This window comes from Bos grunniens, chromosome 17 (assembly GCF_055505025.1).
Source record: "Bos grunniens cultivar Pamir isolate PY7600 chromosome 17, Bosgru_T2T1.0, whole genome shotgun sequence".
Lineage (NCBI taxonomy): Eukaryota > Metazoa > Chordata > Mammalia > Artiodactyla > Bovidae > Bos > Bos grunniens.
Genome location: NC_141181.1, coordinates 40,579,352 through 40,598,243, shown reverse-complemented (window position 1 = coordinate 40,598,243; position 18,892 = coordinate 40,579,352). Strand labels below are relative to the sequence as shown.

At 45.2% G+C, this 18,892-nt stretch overlaps 1 protein-coding gene and 1 long non-coding RNA gene across 10 annotated transcripts in view; one reads left to right on the top strand and one right to left on the bottom strand.

Moving 5' to 3' along the window:
- Positions 1 to 1,908: 1,908 nt before the first annotated feature.
- Positions 1,909 to 5,695, bottom strand: LOC147355220 (uncharacterized). 4 transcript variants are annotated; one of them, XR_015144379.1, is made up of 6 exons: positions 5,603 to 5,695; positions 5,240 to 5,335; positions 4,468 to 4,579; positions 3,817 to 3,891; positions 2,805 to 3,147; positions 1,909 to 2,231 (listed from the first exon to the last, which is right to left on the bottom strand). It is a non-coding gene; the product is annotated as an uncharacterized LOC147355220 (long non-coding RNA). The 4 variants fall into 4 exon arrangements; XR_015144377.1 differs by lacking the exon at positions 2,805 to 3,147; XR_015144378.1 differs by lacking the exon at positions 5,603 to 5,695 and having other exon boundaries at positions 5,240 to 5,482.
- FNIP2 (folliculin interacting protein 2) overlaps positions 4,913 to 18,892 on the top strand; it is a 129,449-nt gene continuing 115,469 nt past the window's right edge. For 2 of the 6 annotated variants that reach the window (XM_086346940.1, XM_086346938.1), the window contains exon 1: positions 5,831 to 6,193. Coding sequence is in view for 3 of the 6 variants with exons in the window: in XM_086346932.1 (XP_086203058.1) it covers positions 6,238 to 6,566 (329 nt within the window). In the remaining 3 variants the exon portion in view is untranslated. The other 4 variants (XM_086346939.1, XM_086346937.1, XM_086346934.1 and 1 more) reach the window with 4 other exon arrangements.

Sequence of the window (18,892 nt, the reverse complement as noted above, 5' to 3'; positions counted from 1 at the left end):
CGATCCCCGGGTTGGGAAGATCCCCTGGAGAAGGAAATGGCAACCCACTCCAGTATCCTTGCCTAGAAAATCTCATGGACAGAAGAGCCTGGTGGGCTGCAGTCCATGGGGTCGCAAAGGGTCGGGCACGACTGAGCGACTAACACTTACTTACCCTTCAGTTATGGGAAATTTTATTATTTCTTGGGTAATTTACTCCCCTCTGTTTTCTCTGATCTCTTTTCTAAAGGTCCTATTAGTAAGTTCCTGGATGAATTCTGTAACATTCTCGTCTTGTCTTTTCAATTTATCATTTTTTCCAACTTTATCCCTCAGTTCCTTTTACTGAGTGTTTTGTTTACATCATCATATATTTAATTTTTGAGAGCACCTTCTTGTTGAGTGTTCTTTTATTCATCACTTGTCATTTTTGTGTTACAGGCATATCTTCCTTTGTCCCTCACATGCTATTCATCAATTACAGCTTTTTTTAAAATTAATTAAGATTTGGTTGCATTGGGTCTTTGCTGCTTTCTGAGGGCTTTCTCTAGTTTTGAGGAGTGGGGGCTACTCTTTGTTGCAATGCTTGGGCATCTCATTTGGTGGTTTCTCTTGTTGTAGAGTACAGGCTCTAGGGTGGGCAAGGCTCAGTAGCAGTGGCACATGGGCTTTGTTACTTCGAGGCATGTGGGATCTTCCCAGACCAGGGATCAAACTCATGTCCCCTGCATTGTCTGGCAGATTCTTGTCCACTGTGCCACCAGGAAAGTCCCATCAATTACAGCTTTGAAGTCTCCATCTCCTTGCATTGTCTCTGTTCACCCCATAATGCTTTTTTGCTTCTGTATTTTCCTTACCATGTTGCAGGTGTTCATCACATGGTTTGTGATTCTGTTTGGACTTCTGTTCATACTGAAGAGTGAAACTCTAAACATTTTATGAAAGATTGTTGGTGTGGAGTACTGATTTGTGAAATCCATGAGCAGATGCTCTAGTAGAACACTGGCCTTCCACTGGGCTCCCACCATTGCAAACGTCGGGAGAACTTTTCTCTGACACCATCTCTTTCTTTGAGCGAGGCACTCACCTGATGCCCCTCTTTGGTCTACGGATGGATGGACAGGGCCTGGCTGTGCAGGCTAAGGACAGAAAGGACCTGGAGTCTAACTAGTTCATGTGGAAACCCTCACCCATCCTTCAGGGACCTTCACCTCCCAACAGCAGAGGCTTCAGAGTCTCTGGGGGGACTGACAGGCATCTTCATTCTTGGGTTTGAACTCCTCCTCTGATCAGTTGGTTACTCCTCCTTCATCCACTTTCCACCTTCAAACACTTGTCCTTGCCAAATGTTTGTGGAAATCTCCCCCTCCCTTTGTTCTTGTTCCTTGCAGACCAACACCTTGGCTCACCTTTGTCATTTTAGTGGGCTTTGAAAAACTGGGGAGCAAGGCAAAACATTTATGGGCAAATCACAAGTTTAAGCAGAATTCTAAAGTAATTCTTGTGCAACAAACACGGCTAAAGCATGGGTGGTATTGGAAAGCTGGATGACTATTGGCTAAATACATGAACTAGATAAATTCCTATAGAATTAATGATTTAAGAACAACAAACTATACTGTTTGTTGAATTACTGACTTAGGTGCTCATCAGATCCACAAATAAAAATCCCTCTGAAACAAACAAATGAACAAAAGAGGGGGAAAAAAAAAAGAAAAAGGAAGGAAGGTAACAAATATATTATGTGTAGCTATTTCTATCTACCCAGGTTGCCAGATGAAAACATAACTATATTCATCTTTGTACTTTCCTCCCTTCTCTAAATTTTATGCACTGTGTATGAGTGTGAATGAGCGTATGGGAGAGGGTTTCTATATTTCTCCCAAGACCTCATCTATAGAGGTGAAATAAAGTCCACAGAATCTGAAATAAGTGCATTAATTTAAGAGGCTTTTATTGAGTGCTGGATCAAAGTTACACACCTTAGAGTCATTAATAAGCAGGTAAGTGTTACCTGAAAAGAACCTATCTTTTTAAAGTTTGGAAGAAGGAAGCATCTTATGGGCAATTTTTTAAACCAAGAAGTAAAACTATCACATCAACATTTTTATTTAATTTGTTCAAAAAACCACATGCCTGATGCCTGCTATCTCACAAGATCCACGAATGGAGCTGGAGGTGCAAAAATCCATAATCCTCTGTTCTGTCAATAGCTGTATTCAAGGGACCGGGTCCATTTGGGTAATATTCCTCTAAATTTAGGAAAATGTGGAATAAAAAGTTGACTTTTTTATCTTTAAACTTATAGTAAAATTTAGTTCAAAATTATTTTTAGCATTCCTTTATTCTTACCTCCTGTTAATAATTTGAAAAAATTATGACAAAAATATGAAAACAACAGAACAGGTCCATTGGTGATGACTGTTTTATCTGGTACACTGAGGGTTAAGCAGGTAGGGTTTTTTTGTCTCAAATGACAAGCAATCCAGGACAGAAAACAGGACCCTCTCTTATATGCTGCTTTTGGCTTCAGATACAAGAGCCATTATCTCATCAAATGAGGGGGAAGGTTGGGATTATTATCTCATCGAATGAGGTACAAGGATTGTGCCTCAGAAATGTTATCGAGGGCCACACCTCTCTGCTCTGGCTGGTTTCATGCTCAGGCTGCAGAACAGCTATAGCATTACAAAGAAGAAAAAACCCCACCCCTCTCCTTACAGCTATCTACAAAGAGTGAGGAGACTTCCAGAATGTCTCCTCTGCCAGCTCCTTTCCCTCTTGCCTCCTTGCCTAGAATAGCCTCCCATTCCCCATTAGCTCACCTTGCAAAAGCAATGGGATTACCCGTAGATCATTCAGACTCAGTTTGGGCACAGTTGGCTTGCCCTGAGGCACCCTGGGCCGGGAGAGGAACAGACACCTGAACAAGACTGGGCTTCTATTGGGAAGAATGGGTAACAGGTATCGGGTAGGCTAAGGGACAACGACAGTCTGATCGTAGAAGCAACACACCTGAAGCAATTTACAGAACTCACACTGATGCCAGGGAATGCGCACCAGGTCTCAGGATGGACCAGGACAAGGAAGACAGCCTTGTCCACCTTAGTGCTGTTGTGTATCTCCAAACGTTCAGGATATTGTTTGATTTCCTCCTCCTCTTGATGCCTACAGGATGAGCCAGTGGATGTATTTTCCAAAACGGAGTAGGGTGGGGTGGGTGAGATGAATAGAAGGACCGGTGCTGGAGCCTGGGGTGATGTCAAGCCTCAGGAAGAGGCAGTGACCCACAGATGACAGGGGGCACACGGGACTTCAAAAAAGGCCCGAGATGGCCAAGAGGAGAAATAATGAAAGCGAGGTGCTACAGCTGTCCAGAGTTGCCTCCCAAAACTCAGTTCGTTAGGACTTTTATAATACTTTAAAATCCAAGGCAAGAGAGGTGTGGCCAGAACTAGGATGAGGAACAATGTGGTGTTGAGAGGAAGCAAAGTGAAAAAAGGGCACCATTTCAGTTCCTTTTTTTCTCCCCTGAGAACGTTCTTAATAGCTTTAAACGCACACTTTTTCTTTTAGAGGTGTCCAATCAGGTCCAAAACTGAAGATAATGGTGGGGCAGGCTGAGTTTTTAATTGCCTCTGGTGAGTGTTCCTGCACCCTAGGATGGGGCTGGGACAGAAACAGCCCTAGGAAGTGAGGAACAAAGGTCATGCCAAATTCCTCTACGGTATGCTGTTACAAAAGCTGCTATGCACACCACAGAGTGTCCAGATTTTACTTTCAAGAATAAAAGACCTGACTTCCCTGGTGGTCCAGTGGATAAGAAGCCACACTTACCAGGTCGCTCAGTGGTAAAGAATCCACCTGCCAATGCAGGAGACTCAAGTTCGATCCCTGGGTGGGGAAGGTCACCTGGAGGAAGAAATGGCAACCCGTTTGAGTATTCTTGCTGGGAAAAATCTCATGGACAGAGGAGCCTGGTGGGCTACAGTTCATGGGCTGGCAAAGAGTCAGATGCTACTGAGCACACACAGCCAATGCAGGGGATACAGTTTTCCCTGGTCTGGGAAGATCTCACATCCTGCAGAGTACCTATGTCCCTGCACCACAACTACTTCTGAGCCTGCGCCCTTGAGCCCTCAAGCAGCAACTACTGAAGCAAGAGAGCCCAGAGCCCATACTTTGCAACAAGAGAAACCACCACAATGAGAGGCTTGAGCACCGCAGCAAAGAGTAGCCCCTGCTTGTTGCAACTAGAGAAAGCCTTTGTGCAGCAACCAAGACCCAGCGCAGTCAAAAACAAAACTAAAAGAATAAAAATTAAAGAAAAGAATAAAAGACTTTTTCTGACCAAGGACATGGTAAGGGAGGGTGGTGTTTTGCAGGCTATGTATTACCCAGACCTTGTCTTTAAAATAAAGTTCTAACAGATGAGACCAATACCTGGAATACCAGATACTGACCAATACTGGCAGTCCTGTGGCGTACCTGCTTTCAATAAACAGAACAGCAGAGCTGCAAATCAGGGGTCTGTGCACACTCCATGGTGGGGAAGGATGAACCAGCAAGAATACTGAATCCACCATGTTAATGGTAAAATCTGAAGGAAAAAAACAAGTTTCGATTTCTACCACCTTTTCCTTACCTTTGTGAAATTTCATCACGTCTTCACTCACAGCTAGTATCTCACCAAGGCTAGAAACCTATGCAATAAAAATTGATAATGCAAACTAAAATGGACCCACAAGAGATATTTTGAACTATTTCTATTCATGGAAATACATTTGTCTTTTTGAGTCTCCAGTGGTCCTCCCTCAAACAAGTCTGAGGTGAAGCACTCAGAGTCTGCTGCTCACGAAGGACACGTAGGAGGCAGAGTCGGATCTCAGCTTTTTTTTTTTTTTAAAGCTGTGGAGCCAGCGTTATAAGGCTAAGGTCCTTCACAGCCCCAGGCTGGAGTGCTCACGGAGATCAGGTGGGGCCGAAAGGTAAGTGAACTCAGGTACCATGGTTAAGTTCTCCCCTTCCCCACATCAAACATCGTTTGCCGTTGGTATCAGACTAGGATGTGGTCTGTTAAATATCAGGAGTGCAGTCCCTTGTTATAAAACAGCGTAAATTCCTAAATCCCTGTAGTGAACTCCACGTGCTTTTTGATTTCACGTGCAACTTTTTATGTAACTATGGAAATGATGGCCGAAGACGCCAAACAGCAAATTATACGACCAAATTTTTTAAATAAATTAAAAAGAAAACTCACAAAAGCAAGCCCATACGGCAGATGTATCAGTACCCTGGGTGTGGTGAGAGTCCACTCAACCCCCAGAGCACGCCTCCGGTGAACGAGCCCGCGCACCTGCACAGGCAGGACCCAAGTTCAGGGGCTTTGTCTCCAAACAACAAAGACCCGCCCTGCAGCTCTCCAGACGCTTCCAACTGACCCCTGCAGCCTCGGGAACCCCGGCATCCCGCAGAGCCGCGCGCCCCCGCCCCACCCCCACGGGACGCTGTCCCCCCCCGCGGCCCCGCCCCCCCAGCGCGCCACTACCACCAACCCGCCTCCACTCCGGGCCCCGCCCCCGGCCCCGCCCCCTGCGCCCCTGCCTCGACCTTCCCGGCCCACCTGAGCCGCCCCCCGACTGTCCCCCTCTCCCACTTAAGCGCTGCGCTCCTCCCCCGCTGGGTCCTCTTTAAGCGTCGTGCCCCACCCCGTGGAGGCTCCCGCCTCCCACATCCCCCCCGGCCCCGCGCCGCCCCGGCCCCTTTAAGCGCCGCGCCCCCACCCACCCCCGAGACCCCCGCCTCCCGCGCCCCTCCCCCGGTCCCCGGCCCCCTCCCCCCCGGTTCCGGGGCCGGGCGGGGTCCCGGGGCCAATGGCTGCCGCGCGGCGGCTGCGCTCCTCCCGCGCTCCTCCCGCGCCGGCGGCGGCTCCTCCCGCAGGGAGAACTGTCAGCGCGCGGCGGCGGCGGGCCAGCCCCGTCATATGACCGGCCGGCGGTCCCGGCGCCGAGCACAGCTCCCCGCGCCGCGATGGCCCCGCCGCCGCCCCCGGCCGCGCGCTGAGCCCGGCCAAGGCCGCGGAGCCGCAGCCGCAGCAGAGCCGCAGCGCCATGGCCCCGACCCTGCTGCAGAGGCTCTTCAACAGGAAGGGCGGCGGCGGCTCCGCGGCGGCGACTGCCCCGGGCCGGGCGCCCCGGGAGGGGCCAGCCTTCAGGTGAGGGGCCGGAGACAGGCGGGCAGGGGGCGGAGGGGAAGGGGATGGGGGAAAGGAAAAGGGGACGGGGTCTCCCAGGCCGCTGCCGCCGGCCACGAAGCCCCCGCCTCCGGCACCGCAGGCCCTGGTCCGCGCGGTCACGGGCCCCCTTCCCGCTCGCGGTTGCCGGGACTCCCACAGTGCCGCCCGGTGGTCTGGGGGCCGCGGTGGGGGCCGGGGCGCCGCTTCGGCCCTATTGTGTCCGTGACTCTGCTCTGAACTTGGAAGCGCGCGGCGGCACGAGCGCGGCACCCTCCTTCTCCCTGAGCAGGGGACCGGTTCTCGGACGCGTGGATGGGAGCGTGTCGTATCCCCGTCGTGGGGGCCCGGCGTGGTATGTGAGGGGCCCGAGATGCTCTAGGAAGTGGCCGAGGGAGGGGGGCTAACAAAGCTGGGGCGTGTGTGTGCTCGGACCTGCCCTACCAACACGCGCCCCCCGGAGACGCGCCACTCGCCCGGGGGGCGCGCTGGCATCTTGGGTGCCTTAGGTTGATTTCTCTGGTTCGTTTCCCCGACAACCTTGTGCGGCGGCTAAGACCATAATTCCCATTTTACAGCCGGGCAGACGTAAAGTCGCAGAGAACCGAGCAGCTTGTCTGGTGTCTGAACTTGCATTTCACTCGAGCTGTGTGACCAGACAGTCCAGTCTGAAATCTCTAGGCTCGTCTGCTTTCAAGGGCTCTTTTAAAAGAGGCCTTTTTATATTGCCTTTCAGCACGCTTACGTTGAGAAGTTCATTTCTTTCCCCTTAACTGTTGTTTTCTAGCAAGTATTTTAGTGAGCATCTACTTCCAATCCTGACACTTTTCGGCTAAAATGTCTTGCAAAAAGAGTTTAAAGTCTTCCTCTCTGTGCACTAGGTCTAGACTTAGTGTAATAAGCCTTTTAAAAGTTTTAAGTGAAACTTTGAATACATTTTGGACTAAGTTTTATGCTCTAGATTTTGTTTTTCTTAAATTCCACTCACTGAAAGCATACAAAGCTCCTGGTTGCAGTTATGTGAATATTACCAGTATTTAGTGTCTGTGGTGTGTGTGTGGGTGTGTGCTGTTGTTTGGAAGGTAAATTGTGAAGACTTGACACACCTTCGTTAAATTCTCCCTTGTTCTGCAGGTGAACTGAATCGTTAAAATTCGAGTAGGGCATTCTGCGCCTTTCACTGCTGTGGGTCCTAGTGATGCTCTGTTGCTTCTGGAAACGGTAGAATTACTTCAGGCTCAGGGTGTGTAATTTCTTCTCTTCCTCCAGTAACCCAGACTTGGTGGGGGGTGGGGGGACAAAGCCTGGAGGGAACAGGGCATGAGTTACAGCTATCTTTGCTTGAGCAGCCGTTGTCTAGGGTGTGAGAGCCCCAAATGCCTGGCCATGGTTTGCCATGCTCTCTGCTCACTTGCCCACCAGTGTTTCCCTCCATCCACAACTGCAATGGAGTGTATTTTGAACCAAAAAAATACTGTGGCTATATTTAGGCCCTGGCCATATTAGGGAAACTGATTCTAACTTGGTGGGAACATTTTCAGTGTAGTGTTCTGACTTCCTGTCAGTGTCTAGTGAAGAACACAAAATTGGGCCAAGGACTGGTTATGGGTTTTGTCTTTGTTGACTGCTTTAGGATTTTCTGCAAGTTTTGGAGGTAAATGTGTTGGAGAGAATTGGTGATCCCAGGACCCTTCAGCAGTGTGTCTGCTGTGGGCTCACCTTGGAAAAGATGACGTAAAGACTCAGGAAGATGAGGACAAATCAACCATGACACGTCACATTGACCCGGGGCGCCAGGGCGAGTCTTTCCTCCTGCTTTGTCACCTGACTTAACTCTCAGATGCTGTGAAGCCATCCTGGGAAAGCCTCCTGGAAAATGTCCCAGTCCTGCCCTGTGTAAGATTTAGCCAAATAGGACATGGCTTGTGCTTTCAGGGGAACGGGTACCTCAGAGGGGTGATGAGCTGCCCTTGGGGGCTCTGTGGTTGTATAGATTTCCAGAAGTTAAGGTGTAAACCTTACCTTAAAACTCTAGCACGCCTAATGTGAATTTAGTGTTTTTCAGTGCATTTAATTACAGGAGGTAACTTGTAGATCTTGAGAAGGAAAGGAAGATTCAGGTAGGCTTTGGGGGCAGTTTTGTAACATAGATTGCTATGTATTTGGGGAAAAACCTAAGTAAAAATAAGATCCAGTTTATATATATACATATTTTTGTTTTAGAGGTTTTCTATATCTTCTTGCAGTGATGGACTTCCGCTAGTTATTTTAAACTTTTCCCTACTCCTCCGCAGTCTTGCCCTGGATAGTGCTCTATTAACCCTGGGCCTCACCACGTCCCTGACCTCCCAGCCGTCTTTATGTCCCTCCGGTTCTCTGGAACTTATTAGAGAGGAACTTTGAGGACCAGGGTAAGTAACTTACCTTGCAGGTCTTTTTCAGATCTTTGTACTTCCTGGGCAAAGAATCATCACATTTGAGATTCCTTCTTACGTGTATTTCTTTGAGGATCTTGACAGGAAGCCCATTTCATAGCTTTGAGGAAAGAGCTTGCTAGGAAAACAGGAAAAGAATCAGAAGAGATTGAATTTATAAGTTTGAGAGAAGGAATTATGATTATGGTTTTTGTGAAGTATAAGCTCCATTTAAAGTTATAAAGTTGCATTATGGTCTTGAAATTTGAAAGAATTCTTCTTTTTGCTTTCACTTTTAACTAATTCACACACACACACACACATGCTTTTGAATTTTTTCCAGAAGGATAAATTAGAACAGAATGAGGTTATGTGTCTGGCAGCTCAAATAAGAAATAGAATTGGGTTCCTGGTTGCCTTGCATCTCAGGTCAGCATGTTCATTTTAGGAACTTTTGAAAGCCAAGATGTGTCCACCAACTTCTTTCATGTCTTCTTCAAGTTTGAAATTTTATCTTATTTTTAAATGTCTCTGGTAAATTAGCGGACCAGTTTCCGCCTCAGATGTGTGTGTAAGATGGAGGTGGAAAAGATCATGGGTTATCCAGTGTCTTATTTGGGACCAGGTAGATGAAGGAAGTATGTGTGTCACCTGGGACGTGAGGGGTCAGGAGAGCATCTCAGCCGCTAGGCCACTGACTGTTTAAGTGCTGGGGAGAGACCCCACCCCCACACCCCTCCAGTCCTGAATATTTGAAGTCACATTGCCTAGTTCGTGCTAATCCACGTCTTCCACGTTTAAGTCACCTGCTCCAGGGTTAGTATAATTTAATCCACTTATCGTTATCTGAGAGGGTCTGATGCTTAGCTCGTGGGTGTGTGACTTTGAGCTCCACCTGTACATACCAGGGTAGGACATCTAAGGACAGCAGATCCTACACCGACATGCATCAGCAGCAGAGAACACATTGGAAACTGTAACAGGAAGATAATTCAGACGCTGATAAGGAGCACACTCTTGTGTTAAGTACCTCACTGAGGACACACTGTTCTCATCCTCGCTGTGACTGAGGGCCAGGCCAGGAGTTACTCTTCCCTCTAGCAGGAGGGCTTCCCCCCGCCCGCCCACCAGCTCCCAGGATGCTAGCATCTAACTAGATTTTCCTGGGGTAAGGGAGGAATATTCTGGAAAAAACACAGCTAGCTCCACTACACCACATTTTTAATGATCTTTTTAATAAGACACGTGACACATAAATCATGCGATTCGTCAGTACACCCACCCCACCGCATCTCCTGGTCCTGAGCTGGGCCCTGGAGGGTGTTAAGAATTTGGGGTCAGAGTCTAGCTCATAAGGTGGGTTCCGTTCAAATCACCTGGAGGACCAGTCAAGGAGGCCATCAGTTTCATCCCGCTTTGTGCCACCATGTGTGTGCACAGACCCGCGTGTCTCTCCGTTTCTCTGGGCCTCAGTTTTTGTCATTTGTAAGTAAGGTGATTGGATCCTTCCCGTGTAATAAGGTTGCGATAGGGAGGTAATATATTTGAAAGTAATATATTTGAAAATCTTGTGAAAAGAGTAAAATGCAGTACAGAATGATTTTAAGTATTACCAAGGGCCTCTTAACTCATGGAATTTAGTATCACTCATATTGAGGCTTTTCAAAAACTGAGCTGTTTTTCAGAGGCTGATTTCTCCTTTACTTAGTTGGGATACTTGAGACAGAGCTGAAGCAACTTGTTATTACTTCTCTTTTTCACCTCGATGGTGTTGGTCATGAAACAGATTGAATTTTCAGAGGAGTGCTAAGACCCTCATCAGATTTGGATGAAGGTGGCTGGGCAGTCAGGATTGGCTTTAGGAGTGTGGTATGTTTTTCAGAATTATTTGCAAGTTTTTCCTATCAAGAATAAAATCTTATTTAAGTGGAAAGGAAAAATTTGTTAGGTGAAGTGATACAACTGGATGGCGGATGGCACTCTGCAACTGCCAAATCTTTATTTTTTGACTCTGTGTACATATACATGTACATGTGTATTTATATGTGTACATGTGTGTGTGTATGTGCACATGCAAAGGTGTTCTCTAGAAAAAGTAAAAACAATATAAACTTGTGAATGATATTGAAGGTAGGTGTGGGACCACGCACGTGGGAAGAGGGTGAGCAGCCCTGCTACCAGGATTTTAACAGCAGCGGTCAAGCAGTGGGTGAAATTTTTATTTGATTCTTCTCTGTTTTACATTTGGTTGGTATTTTGGGTTTTGCCCTAATGAATTTGTGTTACTTTTGTGATTTAAGTTGTTTTAAATGTTAAGTACGCTCTGGGGTATTTACCATTGTGAGGTAGGGATTAAGTGTAAGATTTGCTGAGAAACCCAATTTGTATAAAAAGTCTTTATAGATTTTCTCTTCTTTGCTACAATAACTGGTAGTTCCTGTTATTAAGAGTAATATGCTGTGAATTTTAATATACTTAACACCTAAGTTCTTGATGATCCTTAGGAGGCCAGTTTAATTGGTGAACTTGATAATTGAAGGCGATACTTGTGTGCACAGTTTTTACTAGTGGGGCAAGTTTCCTGCCTCCCCCAACCTCAGCCAGCATGGTGTCCACCAGGCTCAGGAGCTGCAGCCAGGTCCCCAGGTGATCACCTGGATTAAGAGAGATCTAACTAAGATTTATTTGAAGTGTGTTTGGAAAAAGGTAACACAACTTTTTAGATTTGGGGGAAGCTTGAGTAAGTTTAAGGGGCTGGGATTGGATGTTTTTAAAGCTGAGAGACGTATTACGGTTTTAAGTTCTGAATGTGAAATGGTTGTGTTACATGTTGTCATTTGACTTAGCAGGTGGTCTCAAGAGATGGGCTGGTCACGCGGTCTTTTAAAGCACAGAGGGTAGAAGTAAAGAGGGGCTGATTTCTGCCACCGTGGATTTGGAATGTATTTCCCATGGTCTGCCCATCAGATCAGCCTAAGGAAGCCCCTGCAGTTGTTTTTCCTTGGCAAAGGAAGTCGTAAAAGATTGTCCTTGTGCTCCTGAAATGATCTGGCTGTTGGTGTGAACTCCTGGTGGGTGAATCTGATTTGAGAACTGGTGCTGTGCGATTTCCCCAGACACTGTTTTTCTTGGTGTGGGCACAAAAGAACACATGTTTTATCCTGATTGTCCGAGTCCCTTGCTGGCATGAACGATCAGGCCTGCACCATGAGATCACGTCCTTGGCTGTAAAAGTCAGTCTTTCCCTTTGTGGATAAAAATGCTAAAATATCTGGTGTGTTCCTACTTACCAAGTGTTCTTCTTATCTCAGGTTTGTGAGAAATGATTATTATGTAAAAGAGGAAAAACAGGATGGACTTTTCCAGCTAACTGGGCATGTAATGGTGACTTCCCTCAACCCCACCCTGTCTGCAAGTGGAACATCCATGACTCACCGCTCAGGCCACACAGACACTCTTTTGCAGCATATGGGGTGGGGGCAGGATGGGGGTGCAAGGGGGTGGGCTGCTGTCCCTCTGTGTTCAGCCGGAAATGTCCAGCCGCCTCTGTGATGGACTCCTGGGAAGGACAATGTGCCATCTCACACATCATGCTATTTCTTACTGCACTCTATGTTTGTGCCGAAATAACACAATATATTAAGTGCAATAAATGCAACCATTAATACTCTGATGTTTTGGGTATGTGTTAGATGGCAGGTGCTTTCTGTTACATGAGATTTCAGTATTAGTGTGAGTCTGGATCCCCCGCTATCATGTTTCTCTCTCTTTAACTATGTGCTTTTCATTCATAGATACGTTTGGAATATTTTTCTAGTTATTTGTCCCTGAATCTTGCTTCATATGTAGATCGTGCTCTGGAATTTGCACCCAGTGTTGTGTTATGAAGAGATAGGTGCCTGCTTTATGAAGATGATTTTATCACCACACTTAAGACATTTTCATCATCATATAAGAGCATTTCTGTTTTTGAGAAAATACACCTTTAAATCAGTGACCACTAGTGTCTGATTATTTATGGGTATCTACTTGAAAATGACCACCAGTTCCTGCAGAGTGGTCACTGGGGCAGTAGAAATTCATCCCCCAGAGCTGATGGGGGTTGAGGGGAAACCTGCATATCTGGTGGGAACCTCAGCTGAGTTTCTAGTGAGGATAATTGTATGTTGGATATTAATAATGTAACCACACATCTGTCACATGTGGACAGCCTAAGTAAACTGTGTGTTGATGATAGAAGGATTTTTCTAGAGAAATTGATAGTCCATTTATTTGAATATACCCTAGGTTACATTGTGTAATCCAGCCATCCCCAACCTTTTTGACCCCAGGGATGGGATTCATAGAAGACAGTTCTTCCATGGACCAGGGGAGTATGGGATGGTTTGGGGATGATTCAAGCACATTACATTTATTGGGCACTTTATTTCTATTATTGTTACATCAGTTCAACCTCAGATCATTAGGCATTAGATCTGGGAAATTGGGGATATCAGTAATGGATATCAGTAGAAATGGAATATATACATGAATTTACTTGACAATTTAGCACAACCCAAGAAATATACTAACTTTAGAAGTATCTGGTTTTCCTTGAAGAAAGTGCACTTGAAACCCTGTAATGCTAAATGCTACACTGCTGAGATTTACTTGTCAAACAATCACTGTTTCGTTTTATTTAATTGTGACCTACTGTGACAAAAATGTGTGTGTTTAAATGTTGTATCCATGGAACTTTTCACAGAACATATTTTCATTTATTTTGATGGTTTAACAAACAGAAAACTAGCATTTGCTTACAAGTACACGTATGTCAGTTAGATGGAATTTGGATTTTTGCATTTCATTGGTGAATTTTGCTCACTAAACTTTTTGTTCAGTTGTCATGGCAACTGTTTCTTCACAAGTTGGAGACAAGTTAGATGTTAACCTGCATATTCCTCAGAGATGAAACAGGTGTTGATTTAGGATGTGTTAGGAAGAAGCAGCAAAATCACCAGTCTAATCAGTTCTGCCTTTAACACCTTACACTTACCTCAGATTGCCAACCATCTTTCCCTGGGTGTACCCAGAAAACTGAGTGTTTTGTTCTGTCATATGGTTGAAACCTTTGGAGTAATGGAAAGACATTAGTGTGTTTGATTTCATCTAGCTCTTATTTGACTATCCTCATTTACTCAAGTTCTCTTCTAAAACAGGATTGAGAAATAGTAACAAAAATATTGTTTAGCCAATTTAAGCATACATTTGAGTAATTGAATGAAACAAGAAAACATCCATGTAGTGGTTAGATATGGGAATTCTTCTAGCCCTCCTGTCCCAGCTGTAGTGCTTAGTACAGGGCCTGGCAGGAAGTTGTACTTAAATGCTTGTTAGAGGAATGAATGAATGAGACTTTTGCAAGCAGACGATCCTTATTCTCTGGTATTCCAGAACCTGATCTCTTGATAGACTATGTTGTTTTTTTCTTGATGTTTCTGATATGCATTTTGTCATTTGTCAAAGGAATCTTGTTATAGACAATGTGGTTTCCTTCTTTCCATTAATATGAATGAATTCTTTTTCTGATATAAAAATAATGAGGTAGATACTCTAAAGGGACATGCCCACTCCTTAAAAAACAAAGAAACATAAAAAAGACACTTAAGGGACTTCCCTAGTGGCTCAGCGGTAAAGAATCTGCCTGCCAATGCAAGAGACATGGATTTGATCCTGGATCTGGGAAGATCCCACGTGCCACGGAGCAACTAAGCCTATGCACCAGAACTATTGAGCCTGCTCTCTAGAGCCCAGGGACCGCTGCTGAGCCCATGTACCACAACTGCCGAAGCCTGTGCACCCTGGAGCCCATGCTCCACGAGAGAAGCCTTGACAGTGAGAATCCCACACTGCAGCTAGAGTGTAGCCCCCGCTCACCACAACTAGAGAAAGTCTGTGTAGCAGTGAAGACCCAGTGCAGCCAAAACTAAAAATAAATAAATAAAATGATCAAAATGACACTTAGGTAATACATCTGAGACTTAGTTATGAAATTTCATAGCTGTTGAAAGCAGCCTATAGGAAAAGTATTTAATAATATCTGTAAACCTCTGAAATTACTAGCAAACTGTTTGCTATAAAACTATCCTATGCTATTTAGCATTATTGAATTTTTGTGTGGCTTGGTAAAACTGAAATACATTATAGAATGAAATTAGCTAAGTGGCTGTTTGAACAGAAGATACAGCACGTGTGCTCAGTCACTTCAGTCATGTCTGACTCTTTGTGAACCTGTGGACTATAGCCCACCAGGACCCTCTGTCCCTGGGATTCTCCAGAGAAAAATACTGGAGTGGGTTGCCATCCCTTCCTCCAAGGGGTCTCCCCAACCCAGGGATGGAACCTGAGTCTCCTGCGTCTTCTGCATTGCAGGTGGATTCTTTACCACTGAGCCACTGGGGAACTTAATTCTAAAAACAGTGTTGGTATTCTAAATCCTCAGAGATGGTGTTTGCAGGCTGCAGGAAGTAAGTGCTTTAGAAAAAAAGATGGCATCTTCTTTGCATTCCATGCATGATGTTTCCAGCTGAAAAACTCATTTAAAATGGGTTTATAAACCTGGCATGCCCTTTAGGAAGAGATGGCCCAAACTGATGTGTCATTGGCAATGGCCTCGGTGAGTGGGGAGGGAAGCCACGAGCAAACATTTCCCTGGCTTAGCAGGCAGTGCTGTTTGCTTTAGGCTGGTGCACTGGTTGCCAGGGCCGCATGATCCCGCAGAGGGCCAGGAAAGCTGCCTGGTCCCTTCCGTGTGTGCAGGGCCCCGTGGAGACCCTAGGAACACCCTGACCTGGAACAGGTCAGCCCTGACCTGGAACACTGCGTGCCACTTAGTGCCACGAGCTCCTGAGAAACAGCTCACAGATTAAATTACGATTGTGTTCAAGGTTAACTTTTAAATGCACCTGATTAAAAATCAAACAGTATAAAATGGTATACATTGAAATACAAGTTTCTCACTTCACACCCCTAATTTCTCTTTCCAAAGGCTACCCTTATTATTTTCTATATTTTTATTTCTTTTTATTTTTGGCTGTGCTGGGTGTTTGTTGCTGCATGGGTTTTCTCTAGTTGTAGCAAGCAGGGGCTGCTCTTCATTGTAGTGCGTGGGCTTCTCATTGTGTGACTTTTCTTGTTGCAGAGCACGGGCTCCAGGGTGTTCTGGATTCAGTAGTTGCAGCATGTGGGCTCAGTGTGTGCAGATTCCTGGGCTCCAGTTGCACAGGCTCAGTAGCTGTGGCACACGGGCTTAGTTGGTCCTTGGCATGCGGAATCTTCCCAGACCAGGAATCGCACCCGTGTCTCCTACACTGGCAGGTGGATTCTTTACCACTGAGCCACAGGGAAGTCCAGGCTACCCTTATTATACCAGTTTCTTTTAGTTTATCCTTCTGGAAATATGCTGTGCAGACACAAGAAAAAACATCACCTTTCATTCCCAGAAATGGTAGTTGGTATACACACCGTCCAGCATGTTGCTGATACCTGCCTAGTTTCCGCTGACTGAATGCATGTAGAAGACTTTATTTAACCCAGTGGTTCTCCAGTCTGGCTGGACATCACAGGACCCCAGAAAGATTTAAACGCCCAGAGCATTCTCCGAGATTCCAGTTTCATTAACCCTGGTTGTCTATGGTCTGTCTTTATGAACTTGGGTACCTTTAGTGTGCAGTCAAGTAGACAGCCCTCTATTGATGAATGTTTAGATTGTTTTCAGTCTTTTTTTTTTTTTATTAGAGATGGTGAACATCCTGGTCAGAAGATGTTTATGCAGAAGCTCAAGTATCTTTCTAGGGTTAGGATCCAGGGTGGAATTTCTGCCAAATCACTCTCCGGAGATGCTGCACCTGCCTACGCGCCTAGCCGTGTAACTGTGTGTAACACTATAGCGGCTGGCTTGTGGAGGTGATTGAAAGTGCCCTGAAGAAACCGTGCCCGTGGGTGGACTGTACCTTTTACGGGGGAGTTATTGACCCCCTGTCTAGCTTGTATTTTGGGGCTCGAATGATTTAAAAGAAAAATGTTCTCTGCGTGAAGGTATTAAAAAGAAAAACCAAAAAAAACTTCCGTACCTGGAGATGTTCTTTAAGCATGATTCTTAGAATGATAAAAATCTAAAAAGAATTATACTTGTCTAACAGCTGGAAAGTAGCTAAATTGTGATGTTAGCTTCATAGGATATTATGATTAAATGATTATGGGGACTTTATTAATATAATTAAATTAAGTATTTTAATACAATATATAAAATATATTAATGCATATTTAGTATATCAACAAATACATAAAATACTAAATATATATCATGTTGATTATAACACATGCTACATAATATACATAAATAAACATATAAAATGTTACAATAACATAATCAAATATTAGATATGGTAAATAAAAATCTCAGAATCAGTTGGTTCCTGCAATATGAATATACTAATAAAATACATAAATGTATGATCAAGGACTGGAAGAAAAACAGAAAAATACAAGAGTTGATGTGATGGGGTAATGACCTTGTAGGTAAATATTCTTTTTAAAAAATTCCTTTACTATTATAGCATGGGCAATAAATAAAAATTAAGAAAAATTCTTTTATAATGCAAATAGCCATTTGTGGTTTTAAAAATATGTTTTCGTATTCTAAACCTCATTAACTATGGACTATCTGTGTAAGTGGTGTGTCTGCAGTCTTTTAAGACGCCTGTAAGTAGCTGCTTCTCTGGAGTGTTCGAGGAGCCCCCAGTGTCTGTGGAGGAGGGACCATTTCCTGTGCGCTAGGCGCCGGGCTGCCTGGTCTTTGCTTACATCCTCTTGCAGTTACCCTTTGACAGTGGGTATTTTATTAGCTAATTTGTAAATATAAAATTGTAATAATCTACAGATAAAAACTGAGGCTTGCTGGAGATCAATGTCTGGTTAACTAGTGGCCCTGGGAATTTAAAACCCAATTCAGTACATGGTCTGTATTCCTTCTTTACAGGTTAATATTTGAAGTTCCTAAGAGGTTTATAAGGAAGTGTGAGGTCTAATATTTCTAGGGAGCTTCCCGTTTAACTGTGCAATGATAGATACCAAGTTTAAGGTCTAACTGGTGGTACAAAGCAACGAGTAGAGCAGGACCAAGTGTACTGTCCTGTTCAGATGGCAGGTAGGACTGAGGGCTCTTTAGTCTGGCTGCTTAGAGGCGGCTTCACCCAGGAGTTAAGACCTGAGGGGTAGGACTCAGGGCTGGAGAGGCTGGAGGTGCGTCACCTCGGCAGTGTTCCTGGGTTAGCGAATGGATCAGATTCTTTGAAGTTAGAGTGCTTCCGGGAGGCAGGATCCACTGGCCAGAACGTGCAAGGCCTTGCAAGCATTATATACATGTTCAGTTTTAAATTTCCGTGGCCCCAAAGAATAAGTGGAGGTCCTCAATCTGTACTTGGAGGGTTAATAGAAAGAGTAGGGAATCCGTTGTGGATTTGTTTTCTTGAGTTCAAAGCCAGCTCCCCCCACTTATATCGTAGGGCACACCTGTCTTAGTTTTTTCTTCAGTAAAATGAATGTAAGATGGCTTTTCTCGCAAGGTCCTGAGGACTAGAGAGCGCACGTCAGTTACACCTGCTGCACAACACTTAGCACCTGTCAGGCCTCCCATTCACAGCAGGTCTTGTCACTCTCAGAGTCCAGTGTTGCCTGCCTCTGCTTCCAGCTCCTCCAGCTTCTTCCTTGTGTTAATCCCGACTCTGGGTGATGTCCAGACTGTGGGGAAGTGGCAGGTGGCTTGTCTTCATCAGGAGGTGGTGTTCCTTCCCCGAAAGCACTGGGGAGCCACTGCAGGTGTGAACAGCAGTGGGTGAAGCAACACAGCACAAATACTTTCGCTTAAATTTTGGTGCCGCATGCAGATCAGTGCAGTTTTACTTTGTGTGATATTCCTTAGTCTCCCCCGCATCCCCAACTCCAGGCTTCTCATCTCTGAACGGAAGAACCAAATGGATACAAGCTGGTAATGTCACAGTTCCCCTTTATGGTTCCCCTCCCAGCTCCTGGCAGAATCCATACATGTAGGGAGTTCACTCTCTCTTTTTTTAAACTCTTAAGAATCTGTTACACAGTTTTGTTTTGTTTTTTTGTTTTTAAGATTTATTTGTTTATTTTTGGCTGTGCTTGGGTCTTCATTGCTTCTTATGGCTTTCTGTAGTTGCAGTGACCAGTGACCGGGACTGCTCTATTTTGGTGTGTGGAC